At 46.4% G+C, this 16,054-nt stretch overlaps 1 protein-coding gene across 1 annotated transcript in view; it reads right to left on the bottom strand.

Moving 5' to 3' along the window:
* LOC118378464 (neurexophilin-1-like) overlaps positions 1 to 15,341 on the bottom strand; it is a 53,421-nt gene extending 38,080 nt beyond the window's left edge. The window contains exon 1 of the mRNA XM_035765454.2: positions 14,700 to 15,341. Coding sequence (XP_035621347.1) covers positions 14,700 to 14,753 — 54 coding nt within the window. The 5' untranslated portion in view covers positions 14,754 to 15,341. The remainder of the gene's footprint in view (positions 1 to 14,699) is intronic.
* Positions 15,342 to 16,054: the final 713 nt, after the last annotated feature.

The raw sequence follows: 16,054 nt of genomic DNA, 5'->3' as shown, positions 1-16,054 counted from the left end.
CCTCCTCTCCTCCTCTCCTCCTCCTCCTCCTCCTTTCTCCAATAGTCTCACCCTCTTTTTCTTACGATTTTCATTTTCTCTCCCTTCTCTCACTTAAACCTGTAATTTAATCCTCAATGAATTTCCTCTTCACATCTTTTTTTAGAAATTTGGTCAAATGATCTTCAAAATGCAATAGTGCTATTCAATGTGCCATGTAGAAATAGCTAGCACAGTAAGGAAGTCTGTGTGTAGCTGGTGTATAGGAGTCAGGTGAAGGGCAGCAGATATGAGTAAATAAACTTATTTTACTCAACATAATATACAGTGCCTTGCGAAAGTATTCGGCCCCCTTGAACTTTGCGACCTTTTGCCACATTTCAGGCTTCAAACATAAAGATATAAAACTGTATATTTTTGTGAAGAATCAACAACAAGTGGGACACAATCATGAAGTGGAACGACATTTATTGGATATTTCAAACTTTTTTAACAAATCAAAAACTGAAAAATTGGGTGTGCAAAATTATTCAGCCCCCTTAAGTTAATACTTTGTAGCGCCACCTTTTGCGGCGATTACAACTGTAAGTCGCTTGGGGTATGTCTCTATCAGTTTTGCACATCGAGAGACTGAAATGTTTTCCCATTCCTCCTTGCAAAACAGCTCGAGCTCAGTGAGGTTGGATGGAGAGCATTTGTGAACAGCAGTTTTCAGTTCTTTCCACAGATTCTCGATTGGATTCAGGTCTGGACTGTGACTTGGCCATTCGAACACCTGGATATGTTTATTTTTGAACCATTCCATTGTAGATTTTGCTTTATGTTTTGGATCATTGTCTTGTTAGAAGACAAATCTCCGTCCCAGTCTCAGGTCTTTTGCAGACTCCATCAGGTTTTCTTCCAGAATGGTCCTGTATTTGGCTCCATCCATCTTCCCATCAATTTTAACCATCTTCCCTGTCCCTGCTGAAGAAAAGCAGGCCCAAACCATGATGCTGCCACCACCATGTTTGACAGTGGGGATGGTGTGTTCAGGGTGTTGCTTTTACGCCAAACATAACGTTTTGCATTGTTGCCAAAAAATTCAATTTTGGTTTCATCTGACCAGAGCACCTTCTTCCACATGTTTGGTGTGTCTCCCAGGTGGCTTGTGGCAAACATTAAACAACACTTTTTATGGATATCTTTAAGAAATGGCTTTCTTCTTGCCACTCTTCCATAAAGGCCAGATTTGTGCAATATACGACTGATTGTTGTCCTATGGACAGAGTCTCCCACCTCAGCTGTAGATCTCTGCAGTTCATCCAGAGTGATCATGGGCCTCTTGGCTGCATCTCTGATCAGTCTTCTCCTTGTATGAGCTGAAAGTTTAGAGGGACGGCCAGGTCTTGGTAGATTTGCAGTGGTCTGATACTCCTTCCATTTCAATATTATCGCTTGCACAGTGCTCTTTGGGATGTTTAAAGCTTGGGAAATCTTTTTGTATCCAAATCCGGCTTTAAACTTCTTCACAACAGTATCTCGGACCTGCCTGGTGTGTTCCTTGTTCTTCATGATGCTCTCTGCGCTTTTAACGGACCTCTGAGACTATCACAGTGCAGGTGCATTTATACGGAGACTTGATTACACACAGGTGGATTGTATTTATCATCATTAGTCATTTAGGTCAACATTGGATCATTCAGAGACCCTCACTGAACTTCTGGAGAGAGTTTGCTGCACTGAAAGTAAAGGGGCTGAATAATTTTGCACGCCGAATTTTTCAGTTTTTGATTTGTTAAAAAAGTTTGAAATATCCAATAAATGTCGTTCCACTTCATGATTGTGTCCCACTTGTTGTTGATTCTTCACAAAAATATACAGTTTTATATCTTTATGTTTGAAGCCTGAAATGTGGCAAAAGGTCGCAAAGTTCAAGGGGGCCGAATACTTTCGCAATGCACTGTAAATGCAATACAAAAACAGAGCCCACAATAATGGACCTTCCTACATAGAAACAATCACTCACAAACAAACATGTGGGAACAGAGGGTTAAATAATGAACAGGTAATTGGGGAATTGAAACCAGGTGTGTAAGACAAAGACAAAACAAATGGAAAATGAAAAGTGGATCGGCGATGGCTAGAAGGCCGGTGATGTCGACCGCCGAACACCGCCCGAACAAGGAGAGGGACCGACTTCGGCGGAAGTCGTGACAAGCACAAAAACTACCAGACAGATCTAATGGTACATTCAATGTTTCTCATAAAATATTCACAAAAATCAAGGGGCGAGAGAGACAGAGAGAGAGAGAAAGAGAGAGATGCTCAAGTGTTTCAAATTTCCTCTCTCTCTTAATCAGATTTTCCTGGATCTTGATAGCTTAGAGGTCGAAACAAGAAGTGGTATCACAACGGAAGTTAATTGATTAAGCGGATTAAGGAGCACACACACACACACACACACACACACACACACACACACACACACACACACACACACACACACACACACACACACACACACACACACACACACACACACACACACACACACACACACACACACACACACACACACACACACACACACACACAGATGGAGACATGATCATGAGAGGAGCTGAATGGCCGGTAGTACCAAGGCCACACAGACGAACTGTGGTTAATCTCCCTGATCAATGATTACAATTGTGACAGTGTGATGACTCTGGTTGATTAAGACCGAAAGATGACTTTAACAAGCAGAGGAGAGGACAATCAACTGATTCAGTGGAGGAATGTCATTTACTGTAAACCAGGGCCTGGTCAAATATAGTCCACTAAACAAGGAATAGGCTGATGTTAGGGACACTTACTAAATTATGTGGAATTTACATAGAAACAACATGACAACAATATCTACAAGACCATTAACGTAGGAATGACCTGTAAATGTAAAGCACAATCCTGTCATGACTGGCCAGGAAAACCATTCCCAGAAAGGCATCAAATCGGTACCAGTGGTGCTCTCTCATGGAAGCTTTATGTTCCACCTAGGAACAAATATGATTAAGTGATCCCTGTCAAAATGTGTTTGTTTAAACTAGAGATATGTTTAGTTGTGTTGCATGGACATAATCCACCTCATCCACCAATGGTGGCCTGGAAGGTGACTGAACTACAACGGTGTTGGTCAGACATCCCGAAAATCGGTATTCTCACGAAAACGTCTGTTGCATCCGAACAGTTTTGTTTACACACCAATATGGAAAGGTGAGACTCTCACGAACACATATGTGTCTGTTGTTTTGCTCTAGGATGCCCACAAGCTCCACAAGACTAATCTGAATGTACCCTGGTACCAGTTAAGAAAATCTGTTTTTCCATGTATGAATCTGTTATGAAATATGTTTCTATGGGCTAATCTGGAGCAGAGGTTGCAACCGAGAAACTTTAAACCTAAGGTGCTGTGCTATTCTGCCAACAGACAGACAGACACAGCATTTACAGTTACTTGGAAGTGTGTTCATCCCTCATGGATTTGTTCATAAAGCTCTTCCAAACGTAGCCTGATTAAACCAGCATGAACACTGCTCTTCCTATGGACACCCCTGAAGCTAGAATGGAGCTAGTGCTCCCCATGGCCACTCTCTGTTACTGAAGGGGAAAGATCAGGAAGATAAATCCCATCAACGGGCTTCTGGCCTGTAGCTGTGTATCTCGGACGGTGCGGCAGACACGACCCTGTGGATAGATCCATCATCACTGGTGTGTTGCAGGGACGGAAGTTTACACCCCTCCTCCCCTTCCTCTTCTCTCCCGTCCCGTCCCCTCAACCTAGACCCAGCAAAGCAGGAGTGCTTCCCCCCTCCTCCCCTTCCTCTTCTCTCCCGTCCCGTCCCCTCTTCCTAGACCCAGCCAAGCAGGAGTGCTTCCCCCCTCCTCCCCTTCCTCTTCTCTCCCGTCCCGTCCCGTCCCCTCTTCCTAGACCCAGCCAAGCAGGAGTGATTCCCCCCTCCTCCCCTTCCTCTTCTCTCCCGTCCCGTCCCCTCTTCCTAGACCCAGCCAAGCAGGAGTGCTTCACCCCTCCTCCCCTTCCTCTTCTCTCCAGTCCCGTCCCCTCTTCCTAGACCCAGCCAAGCAGGAGTGATTCCCCCCTCCTCCCCTTCCTCTTCTCTCCCGTCCCGTCCCCTCTTCCTAGACCCAGCCAAGCAGGAGTGCTTCCCCCTCCTCCCCTTCCTCTTCTCTCCCGTCCCGTCCCGTCCCCTCTTCCTAGACCCAGCCAAGCAGGAGTGATTCCCCCCTCCTCCCCTTCCTCTTCTCTCCCGTCCCGTCCCCTCTTCCTAGACCCAGCCAAGCAGGAGTGCTTCACCCCTCCTCCCCTTCCTCTTCTCTCCAGTCCCGTCCCCTCTTCCTAGACCCAGCCAAGCAGGAGTGATTCCCCCCTCCTCCCCTTCCTCTTCTCTCCCGTCCCGTCCCCTCTTCCTAGACCCAGCCAAGCAGGAGTGCTTCACCCCTCCTCCCCTTCCTCTTCTCTCCAGTCCCGTCCCCTCTTCCTAGACCCAGCCAAGCAGGAGTGCTTCCCCCCTCCTCCCCTTCCTCTTCTCTCCCGTCCCGTACCCTCTTCCTAGACCCAGCCAAGCAGGAGTGCTTCCCCCCTCCTCCCCTTCCTCTTCTCTCCCGTCCCGTCCCCTCTTCCTAGACCCAGCCAAGCAGGAGTGCTTCCCCCTCCTCCCTCTTCTCTCCCGTCCCGTCCCCTCTTCCTAGACCCAGCCAAGCAGGAGTGATTCCCCCTCCTCCCCTTCCTCTTCTCTCCCGTCCCGTCCCTCCCCTCTTCCTAGACCCAGCCAAGCAGGAGTGATTCCCCCTCCCCTTCCTCTTCTCCTCCTCCCGTCTCTCTTCCTAGACCCAGCCAAGCGTCCCCTCCTCCCCTTCCTCTTCTCTCCAGTCCCGTCCCCTCTTCCTAGACCCAGCCAAGCAGGAGTGCTTCCCCCTCCTCCCCTTCCTCTTCTCTCCCGTCCCTCTTCCTAGACCCAGCCAAGCAGGAGTGATTCCCCCTCCTCCCCTTCCTCTTCTCTCCCGTCCCGTCCCCTCTTCCTAGACCCAGCCAAGCAGGAGTGCTTCCCCCTCCTCCCCTTCCTCTTCTCTCCAGTCCCGTCCCGTCCCCTCTTCCTAGACCCAGCCAAGCAGGAGTGCTTCCCCCCTCCTCCCCTTCCTCTTCTCTCCCGTCCCGTCCCCTCTTCCTAGACCCAGCCAAGCAGGAGTGCTTCCCCCTCCTCCCCTTCCTCTTCTCTCCCATCCCGTCCCCTCTTCCTAGACCCAGCCAAGCAGGAGTGCTTCCCCCTCCTCCCCTTCCTCTTCTCTCCCGTCCCCTCTTCCTAGACCCAGCCAAGCAGGAGTGATTCCCCCCTCCTCCCCTTCCTCTTCTCTCCCGTCCCGTCCCCTCTTCCTAGACCCAGCCAAGCAGGAGTGCTTCACCCCTCCTCCCCTTCCTCTTCTCTCCAGTCCCGTCCCGTCCCCTCTTCCTAGACCCAGCCAAGCAGGAGTGCTTCCCCCCTCCTCCCCTTCCTCTTCTCTCCCGTCCCGTCCCCTCTTCCTAGACCCAGCCAAGCAGGAGTGCTTCCCCCTCCTCCCCTTCCTCTTCTCTCCCGTCCCGTCCCCTCTTCCTAGACCCAGCCAAGCAGGAGTGCTTCCCCCCTCCTCCCCTTCCTCTTCTCTCCAGTCCCGTCCCGTCCCCTCTTCCTAGACCCAGCCAAGCAGGAGTGCTTCCCCCCTCCTCCCCTTCCTCTTCTCTCCCGTCCCGTCCCCTCTTCCTAGACCCAGCCAAGCAGGAGTGCTTCCCCCTCCTCCCCTTCCTCTTCTCTCCCGTCCCGTCCCGTCCCCTCTTCCTAGACCCAGCCAAGCAGGAGTGATTCCCCCTCCTCCCCTTCCTCTTCTCTCCCGTCCCGTCCCTCTTCCTAGACCCAGCCAAGCAGGAGTGCTTCACCCCTCCTCCCCTTCCCTCTTCTCTCCAGTCCCGTCCCCTCTTCCTAGACCCAGCCAAGCAGGAGTGCTTCCCCCTCCTCCCCTTCCTCTTCTCTCCCGTCCCGTACCCTCTTCCTAGACCCAGCCAAGCAGGAGTGCTTCCCCCTCCTCCCCTTCCTCTTCTCTCCCGTCCCGTCCCCTCTTCCTAGACCCAGCCAAGCAGGAGTGCTTCCCCCCTCCTCCCCTTCCTCTTCTCTCCCGTCCCGTCCCCTCTTCCTAGACCCAGCCAAGCAGGAGTGATTCCCCCCTCCTCCCCTTCCTCTTCTCTCCCGTCCCGTCCCGTCCCCTCTTCCTAAACCCAGCCAAGCAGGAGTGATTCCCGTCCCGTCCCCTTCCTCTTCTCTCCCGTCCCGTCCCCTCTTCCTAGACCCAGCCAAGCAGGAGTGCTTCACCCCTCCTCCCCTTCCTCTTCTCTCCAGTCCCGTCCCCTCTTCCTAGACCCAGCCAAGCAGGAGTGCTTCCCCCCTCCTCCCCTTCCTCTTCTCTCCCGTCCCCTCTTCCTAGACCCAGCCAAGCAGGAGTGCTTCCCCCCTCCTCCCCTTCCTCTTCTCTCCCGTCCCGTCCCCTCTTCCTAGACTCCAGCCAAGCAGGAGTGCTTCACCCCTCCTCCTTCCTCTTCTCTCCAGTCCCGTCCCGTCCCCTCTTCCTAGACCCAGCCAAGCAGCTTCCCCCCTCCTCCCTTCCTCTTCTCCCGTCCCGTCCCCTCTTCCTAGACCCAGCCAAGCAGGAGTGCTTCCCCCTCCTCCCCTTCCTCTTCTCTCCCATCCCGTCCCGTCTTCCTAGACCCAGCCAAGCAGGAGTGCTTCACCCCTCCTCCCCTTCCTCTTCTCTCCAGTCCCGTCCCGTCCCCTCTTCCTAGACCCAGCCAAGCAGGAGTGCTTCCCCCTCCTCCCCTTCCTCTTCTCTCCCGTCCCGTCCCCTCTTCCTAGACCCAGCCAAGCAGGAGTGCTTCCCCCTCCTCCGTTTCCTCTTCTCTCCCGTCCCGTCCCCTCTTCCTAGACCCAGCCAAGCAGGAGTGATTCCCCTCCTCCCCTTCCTCTTCTCTCCAGTCCCGTCCCCTCTTCCTAGACCCAGCCCAGGAGTGATTCCCCCCTCCTCCCCTCCCCTACCTCCTCTCCCCTTCCCTCCACCTCTCCCCCCCTTCCCCTATCCGCTCCCTGCCACATAGACCCAGTCAAGCGAGAGTGTCTGATCTCTGCTCTGTTAAAGTGGTCAATCAAGCCCATCAGCAGGCTTATGCAATCCATCACCACTGCTGTTAGGTACAAATGCCATCACTAGTCAACACACATTCACTACAGCTATTCACTAAGGCAGGAACAACTCCCAGTCTACTGAATGCAACTGTTTTCATCCATGCATATGCTGGTGCTGGCATGTTATAACAACCAACCATGCCTAAGGAAAGATACTGGGAAACAGGACAGAGACAAGAAGCAAGACAAGGGCTATTTCCAGAAAACCCAGCTTGGAAATTAATACAGGCAGCGCTAGCAATGTCGATAGAGATTGTTGAATGCTTCTGCCAACAAGACAAACTTCCCTTTCAGCTTTCAAAACACCATTATCTGTTCAGAGCACTAAAGAAACTTCAGACTCGTCCTGGGAGTAACTCTGGCCATGGAAAGCAGGTTGTCAGTGGGTCATCTCATTTATTTCCTGCCTTTAGAAACAATTGACCAAGTAGCTCTACTCTACAGCTCTACAACACTACAACTCTACAAAGCAGCCCTGGGTTCATACCCTATTCAAAATATTGTAGATATTTTGAAAGATTGTATTTGTTTCTGCTCAAGCCTGCCAGGTGTACCAGATGGGCGAGGGTTTCTGCTCTATCCTGCCAGGTGTAACCAGATGGGTGGGGGTTTCTGCTCAAGCCTGCCAGGTGTACCAGATGGGTGGGGGTTTCTGCTCAAGCCTGCCAGGTGTACCAGATGGGTGGGGGTTTCTGCTCAAGCCTGCCAGGTGTACCAGAAGGGTGGGGGTTTTAAATGTTGGAACTATTCTATTGGTTCCAATGTGCCAGGCAAGCTCAATCAAGCACAGATAAGGTATTTGAAATAGTTAAAATAGTATTTGAACCAAGGTAGGTCTGCTACAACGCTCCTCCTATCAAGAGGCTACAGATAGACTTCCCACAGCTCGCAGACAGAGAATAGCAGAGTAGTGGAGCAGACAGAGAAGAGTCCCCCAGAGGTTCAAACCTCAGGTCAGGCCAGGCCTCAATTATATTTTTCAGAAACAGTCAGTGCCCTTCAGTGGTTAGCTCCAAATATGACCCTAGACCTCTGAATGTGATTGAAAAACTAGAGCAGTGCACGGTGGGGAAAGATGGAGGCTGTTGTCATTAATCACATAGAATACATGCGTACGAGCAGACATGGATGCACGCAAAAATGCACACACACACCCAGAGACACATAGTGTCAGATCCCAAGTGCCTTCACAGCCAGGGGTCAGGGTTATTTTGGTTGTTTAGATGGTATGTGCAGGTTAGGAGTCCGGTCATCAATGAAAGACTTCCAAATTAAAACACCATAAAAGATGACAACTGTGCTGTAAATATTTGCCAGCTTCCCCCAATAGGATTTGAATAAACAAAACTGTAATGATCCATGCAGTCAAAAATTAACCAACGCCCGTCAAGGGGCGATTCCAACAACTATAGACCATTATCATTGACTTTCTGCCCCAAACCAAGGTCAAGTACACACACACAGCTTACTGTCTCCTATGCAGGGTGTTATTGGTCCAGGGAGACAGAGTAAGGGTTGATAAAAGAGAAAGGAGTGTTGCCCCCAGGTCACACGTGTCATCATAAGTGGACCACCAGGTGTGTCATCATCAGTGGACCACAAGAGCAGTTCAGCAGAGGAGCACAGCAGAGTCAGGTCACCTTGAGGTGTGAATTACAGAGGTGTACCACACGGGGTCTTCTGAGACACACACACACACACACACACACACACACACACACACACACACACACACACACACACACACACACACACACACACACACACACACACACACACACACAGGTGGCAGGTTTCTCTTCTGAGACACTTCCAGTCTCTGATCGAAGGGTCAAAGGTCAGCAGTACTGAACTGAAGCAAGTTTTTAGAGTCTAAATAAGATAGATACCAAGTTAATTCAACTTAAAGCATATTTTTCCCCTCCACATTTAAACCTAGATTTAAACCCGAAAACAAAGTAATTAGTTGAATTCACATTTCATAAAAACTCTATCAAAAATCTACCAAAATTGGATGTTGGGTATGAAGTGTACTATGTAAATACATGAGTACACCATATACGACCTCAGCTATATCAAGGAGCCAAGCAACTGACAATACATCATAATGCTGACGTATTGATATTAATTAATAAAAGATACATACAAAGAAATATGAAGAGTCATTTCTAGGAAATATTCACAATAATAACAGATTTCTCTTAAAGTGTGTTTTCCATCAAAGAGAATGTGATTGCAGTGGATGGTCAACGGGCATGGAGACAATTGGTTGTATTGTAATGCTGGTCGAAAGCTACTTGAGTTCCTCAATTAAAGTAGATCCTTCACTGTTAATTCACATGTAACATAGCTGCTAGCGGACCACTTGGCTGTGCTGTGAAGGGTCTGGGGGTTTAATATAAGATTATAGTGCTGTGTGCTAAGAGACTGAACTCTTGGCCATGCCCCTTTAGGGCTCTGCTCTCGGCCTACAGTATGTGGACTTCTGGATAAAGGTAGTGCTACAGTTTAGGGAACAGGGTTCCATTTGGGATGCAACCAATTCAACATAATTGACAACCTTATAGTCTTCCACACACAGTGTGCTCTGTGTAGGATCTCAGTGTAACATCCTCTCTCTCCTCTCCCACTATTGTAGGATCTCAGTGTAGCATCCTCTCTCTCCTCTCCCACTATTGTAGGATCTCAGTGTAGCATCCTCTCTCTCCTCTCCCACTATTGTAGGATCTTCATTTTAGCCAGTTTGCTACAGCAGGCAAATAATCTTGCAGTAAAAGGAAATGCAAATTATTATGTGTATTATAATTACTGTAAATTGTTGTAGGGGTTGATACATTTTTCGAAAGGAAAAATCTTATCTGAAATTTCAAAGTGGAAATTACAAACTTCAGATGCTTTTTTAATCCTCGTATACAGTTCGGGTTTTGCATGTATTGCATTGCAGGGAAGTTGTCTTGCAACAAGGTGATCAAATTAAGATCCTACATCTGTATATTTCCCAATAAATGGGAATGAAATGGCTGACAAAAATCATAAAGTAATTTGTGTTCAATGAAAGGACAGAATCACAATTGGACTGATATGTGTTCTTTGCTGATGTAATGTAATATTGCCTGACAAGACTCAAATGCAAGCAGTATTTCCCCATACACTGATCTGTGTGTGGCAATCCCTCTCCCACTGTGCTGACTGCTTGCTATGGCAGGGCTGGTCGCAACATCTACAGCATGTTATGATGGTTTAATACTACTGACAATTAGGGCCGGGACGATACCAGTGTCGCAATACTTGTTAGTATTGTGGCAAGGAAACAAAGTACTAAATGGATTTAACAGCACTAATGTTGGAAACAAACTTCATTAGCTATGTTGTCATTCAGAGTCACATGTATGCATATTCCAAGCTATAGCACACAATATTTTACATACAGCAGGTTTTTAAAAGAACCAAAGAGTTTGGTCTTCTTCGTGTTTTCATTTTTGCCATGGAAAAGATATTGCGGTACTTGAATCTTCACAGCTCCACTAACAAACAATGGTGAGAGGCTGGCCAAACATAGTGCACTATACAGGGAATAGAGTTCCATTTAGGATGCAGCACTGTCGGTGTCTCTCCCACTGCGCCAACTGCTTGGCATGTCAGGCCCTCTCGCCAGCCTGTTAAACAATGATGGTGTAGTTGTAATATGCCTGGCCTAAAACAGTGCACTATTTAGGGAACAAGGTGCCATTTAGGAGCCATTATGTCTGTGTCTGTCTGTCTGTCCCTCAGGAACAGAGCCTCCTCATTGCCCCCTTAGAGGAAGTGAGACATGGCCGAGTACCCCCCCCACACACACACACACCTGCCAGTCACTGACAGCCCTGTGTTGCAGCCATAGGAGCCACCCTGCTACCAGTCATGGGGCCAGAGAACATGCTGTCGTTCACACTAGCTGTCAGTCAACAGAGTATCATCAGCAGTCCCTCTGCTGGGAGCAAAACCACCCTAAAAGCATGTCAACTATCTGACTGGGTTTTATTGGAGCTGGCTTGATCAGAAGTAAGATGCAGAAAAAAACACACGCACGCACACACACGCACACACACGCACGCACACGCACGCACACACACGCACACACACGCACGCACACACACGCACACGCACGCACACACACGCACGCACACACACACACGCACACACACGCACCTAGGAAGGCACAGATAACTCCCAACTAAGCCGAATAATGAATACAATCCTATTTTAATTACATTTTGTAGCCATAGGTGACCATATTCATGTGTGAATGCCGCCCTCGCAGAGAGGCGTGCGCTGTATTATACCACTGAACACCTGCATCAACTGTTCTTCAGAGCGAGCACAGTGTTATCCAGGTCAAGGCGCGCCTCGCTCAGACAAGAGGCTTAGAGACGAGACAAGAGCTTTTAACACGAAATAAAACCGTCAAAGTTCAACGGTAATCCCCGTAGGTATGGATAAACCCGACAGTTTAACTGGAACAGTTTAACTGTCTGGAAAATAATAATCTAGGTTTAGTGGAGCGCAGACATGGAGAGAGCAAATATCCAGGTGTAGAATTAAACTAACATGAACCAATTCGTAACTATAAGACAATATAATCAAAGATCTCTTTACAGTCGACTGAAAAAGCCCTACCTTTTTTATGAAGCAAAAGACAAACTGAACCAAGGCTATACATTACAAAGACTACATTTTCATCCCAAAATCTGCAGCCAATATCATTATATGAAAAGAAACCCTAATCAATTTGTAATATATCCTACCATGGAATATGTATATTGCGTTGTACTGAATTGATTAAAAAAAAACTTTTCCACAAATGTAAAATGAAGTAGTCCTAGTCCTATGCCTAAATTGACAAACCATTTCAGGGTGAGGAAAAGTTGAAAAGTGTCAAATGGCACTTGTCAAATTTGTCATTTCGAACTATTAGGCCTACGTGAATTCAGGTTTCATCATCGAGCCTACATCCTCATTGGTTTGAATGAACAAAACGGACTTTTAAAACATTTTTTGCGTCCCACTGCAATGTGTTCCATTGGGACTCATTCTACCCGGCTGTATTAAGACGCGTAAAACAACGGTCTTGAATATCAGAACCATGGACAGCTCCCGGTGCTGAATGAGAAAATCCACTTGATAATGCTCCTTGACTCGTTTGATTGGAATTCAGAGGTGAAATTCTATGCGAGAAGAGGTCAAATAAAAAGGGGGAAATTATTTTAAGGTGCCTAATCTATTATACGATAATATTCCTTTATACAGAGAAATGTAATTTGGCCTATAAAATCTGTGATTTTATGTTTACAGTGAAGAAACATTTACGTAGCGGAAAATTACAGGTCATGTTTTGGTCTATATGTTGCATCTGAGATGTTGGTGTTCACATCCTACAATATAGTCTAGCTGTATCCTTATAAAAGCCCATATAAAATAAGCCCAGGTGTAACGCAAAATATAGATTACATTTAAATTAATTTTATTATGATTACTAAATGGATATATGTTTAATTGTATAGGTCCCGAGCACACTCCAAGTTTTATAATTCTGTGGAATTGATTAAAACCTCACTCTTAATAATTACATGAGATATCTTTCTGTAAATGTGTCAAAAATGGTAAAACCCTTTGTAGGCCTATCTATATGCTTACATTTTAAACATAGCCCAACGCGCCATGGAAGTTTTCAGATTCGTTTTAGATAATGTGGTAAACTAATACCCCACGGACAACTAACAATAAACGAGCTGTTTTTCTGAATTAAAATTTAAATTGGCTACGCAATTAAATCCTATTCCGTCAAGCCGATAGAAAACAACCAGTAAATGAATTAGCTTGATTAGAATCATTTTAGTTTGAATAAATGTCGTTTTGCGTGAGGATTATGCAGATGAAATAATTCGAACCATTATTTAAATGTCAATAGGACAGTTGTAAGAGAAGCCCGTTTAAATAGGCGTATTTCGTGAAATCTGAAATATGTGTCGGGGAAAAATGTCCTGTGGTAAATTCAAAGGAAATAGACAGAAGCCTACCCATTGTGTGTGTGTGTGTGTGCTCGCGCGCGCGCTTGTGCGTGTGAGTGTTGCGAACTGTATATTACAAAACATTTGACTAACATGAATTTTAACACCGGACAGTATAGTTTGACACAGTGCTGCCGTAGACCTGATAGCAATAGCCTCTTAAAGGAATAAACATGTATTTTGAGTTGCGTAGAGAGACTGAGTGAGTGAAGGGAGAGAATCCGCGCTCAATTCCAGTAAGAATCAAAGGCGGATTCATTTAGGTGTATGATGTGGCATCTGCTAGTCTTAGTGTCAAGTTATCTGGGTTAGGGATAGGGAACAGAAGCTTAGGAAATACATTTTTGTGTGAAGACATTAGGCTACTCTCCTCAAGGTGTCTGCAGAATTCACACGAAAGCCGAACGCGTGTGTGTTCATTTTTTTTCTTTGCAAATGATAATATAGTAAGTCGCTCTGGATAAGAGCGTCTGCTAAATGACTTAAATGTAAATGTAAATGTATAGCCTACTTGGAAAGTGAGTTTATTTGAAATATTTAAGTGGCATTCCTTTTTTTATATCAGTCTTTCTGTTACTTTTTAACAAAACTTTGGTACATGAGAAACCTGTGTTTTCTTTCCACTCAATGTCTTAGCATAAGTTAAATGTTATCACATAACGCTCGCTTTGAGATCAGCAAGATGGAGCTGGGTTGTCCGGGCCACGCACCAAACAACTCTCCTCCATGTTGTGTGTATTATGACTGCTATGAGTGGGATCATTGTTTATGTGGCGGACTGAAAGGAAAAAGCGTTACTGACTAAATCAAAAGGAGAAACTGAGAATTTGAAAGGTTCCTCCAGGTTGACGTGTAGCCTTCAGACGCACCTGCCGGTCGTTTTTTGGTTTGTTATGACGCCCCCATGAGACGGTTTGTTGGAACTGCAGCACAATCTTCTCCGTTTTCAGCCAGTGTGCGGGGAATAATGTTTTCATTTTACACTTTAAATTTGTTATTTCTTTGACACATGTGTTTTAAAAAAATCATCAGTCAAATATTAAATACATATTCAGTCTTATAACCAAATATATTAATTTTGAAAATGAATTGGACTAATTAGTGCTATTAATTGGACACCATAGACCACAGTTCTGAAATAGAAACGCATACAGTAATGTTAAATGTCTCAGTCATGATGATGTGCAATTTAAAAAGGTGTATTTCCCCCCAATACCCTGATACAGGACGACGGAATGTTTTTATGCAATGAACAGGACATGCCCCTGAAGTGAAGAGTTGTCTTCAATAGTTCTGTCAGTGATGTGCATTTCATAAGAAATCGTTTTTACACATGAGATTTTAGTAAAATGTGTCTTTGAAAGTCCACAAAACACAGAGACAACAGTGATACGACAAAGTATTTATAAACACAAACAAAACCACTACTCACCAGGTAAAACGCTGGAGTTAGGAGTAACACCGCACACCAACACGTCGCCTGCATTCTTCCTGGTCTCAAACTTCCACTAGTTTCCCTTCGCTGGCTCTTTGTCTGTGAAGACCATAAATCCACGCGTTATCCGCTTTTACACAACCGTCAAGACCCTCACCAGCCTAGGCGAAAATGAAATTATACACCCCATGACCACTGAAGCTTAGCCTACACTTGGAGACAGATATTGGACGAGATGGGGGGGAACAAATAACGATTACAAAGGAATTAATCCAGAGAGCAGGGCTGAAGCAATGTCATAGTTCAATGAAAGATGAAAATTCGATTCAGAGCAAACATAAGGGATCAGTCCTTGATTTGATTGTCTTGCTGCCTGCCGTGCGCGTGAGGCTCGCCTAGCAGTTCCTTACTGAAAAGGAGAACAGTTAAAAGTAGAGTCAGATAAATAACGGACGCTTTATAACCGCGCCTCTGGAAAACGCGTGCCTACAACACATCCGGGCTGAGAGAAACACCGTCGCTCTGTCCACACATAATATGAGAGAGAGAAGAGGAGGGAGGGGAGGAGAGGAACGAGGGAAATATAAAAAAACGGGGCGAGATTGGTCCGAGACGCAAGGATCACAGAGTTGTCTTTAAACAGCCACTATAGCTCGACGGGAAAGCTGTTCATTTACTGACTGGCGGTAGAGTGGTGGGGTTGGTTGATAGAGATAAACGAGCCGACATTCACAGAGAGCCACAGTGCATATACAGTATGACTCCAGGACAAACAAACTCACTAGGCTATAGCACCAGCTCCCTCCCTCAATATGTATGGACAGATCACTGCCATATAAACCAGCACAGCTGGACAATGACATTGTTTTCTTGTAGGCTATAGGTTATGTGCAGAATTTTGACTAACCAAATGCTAATGCATACAAACATGGACCTACTGTATATTTAGTAACAGTCTAAAACATATAATTAAATTTAGCCGTGAAAGATGAGCCTACATTGACAGAAGTGCTAAATGTAGCCTTATTGAGGATGTTCAAGACCTTGGAAGGGTTAGGCAGAACACTTTGATGTCACTCAAGTGGAAGGCAGGGCCAAAGAAGTAGGCTACTTGAGGGACTCTGGGGTCTTATTCTGTGGATGGTCCATAGCTTGACTACCACAAGTGCAAAGTGGTCCTTCTGTAGCTCAGTTGGTAGAGCATGGCGCTTGTAATGCCAGGGTAGTGGGTTCGATTCCCGGGACCACCCATACGTAGAATGTATGCACACATGACTGTAAGTCGCTTTGGATAAAAGCGTCTGCCAAATGGCATATATTATTATTATTATAAAGTCAATTCATGTCTATGT

This window comes from Oncorhynchus keta, chromosome 19, assembly GCF_023373465.1.
Source record: "Oncorhynchus keta strain PuntledgeMale-10-30-2019 chromosome 19, Oket_V2, whole genome shotgun sequence".
NCBI lineage: Eukaryota > Metazoa > Chordata > Actinopteri > Salmoniformes > Salmonidae > Oncorhynchus > Oncorhynchus keta.
The sequence above is the reverse complement of the archived record's forward strand: the minus strand, read 5'-3'. Positions and strand labels throughout refer to the sequence as shown.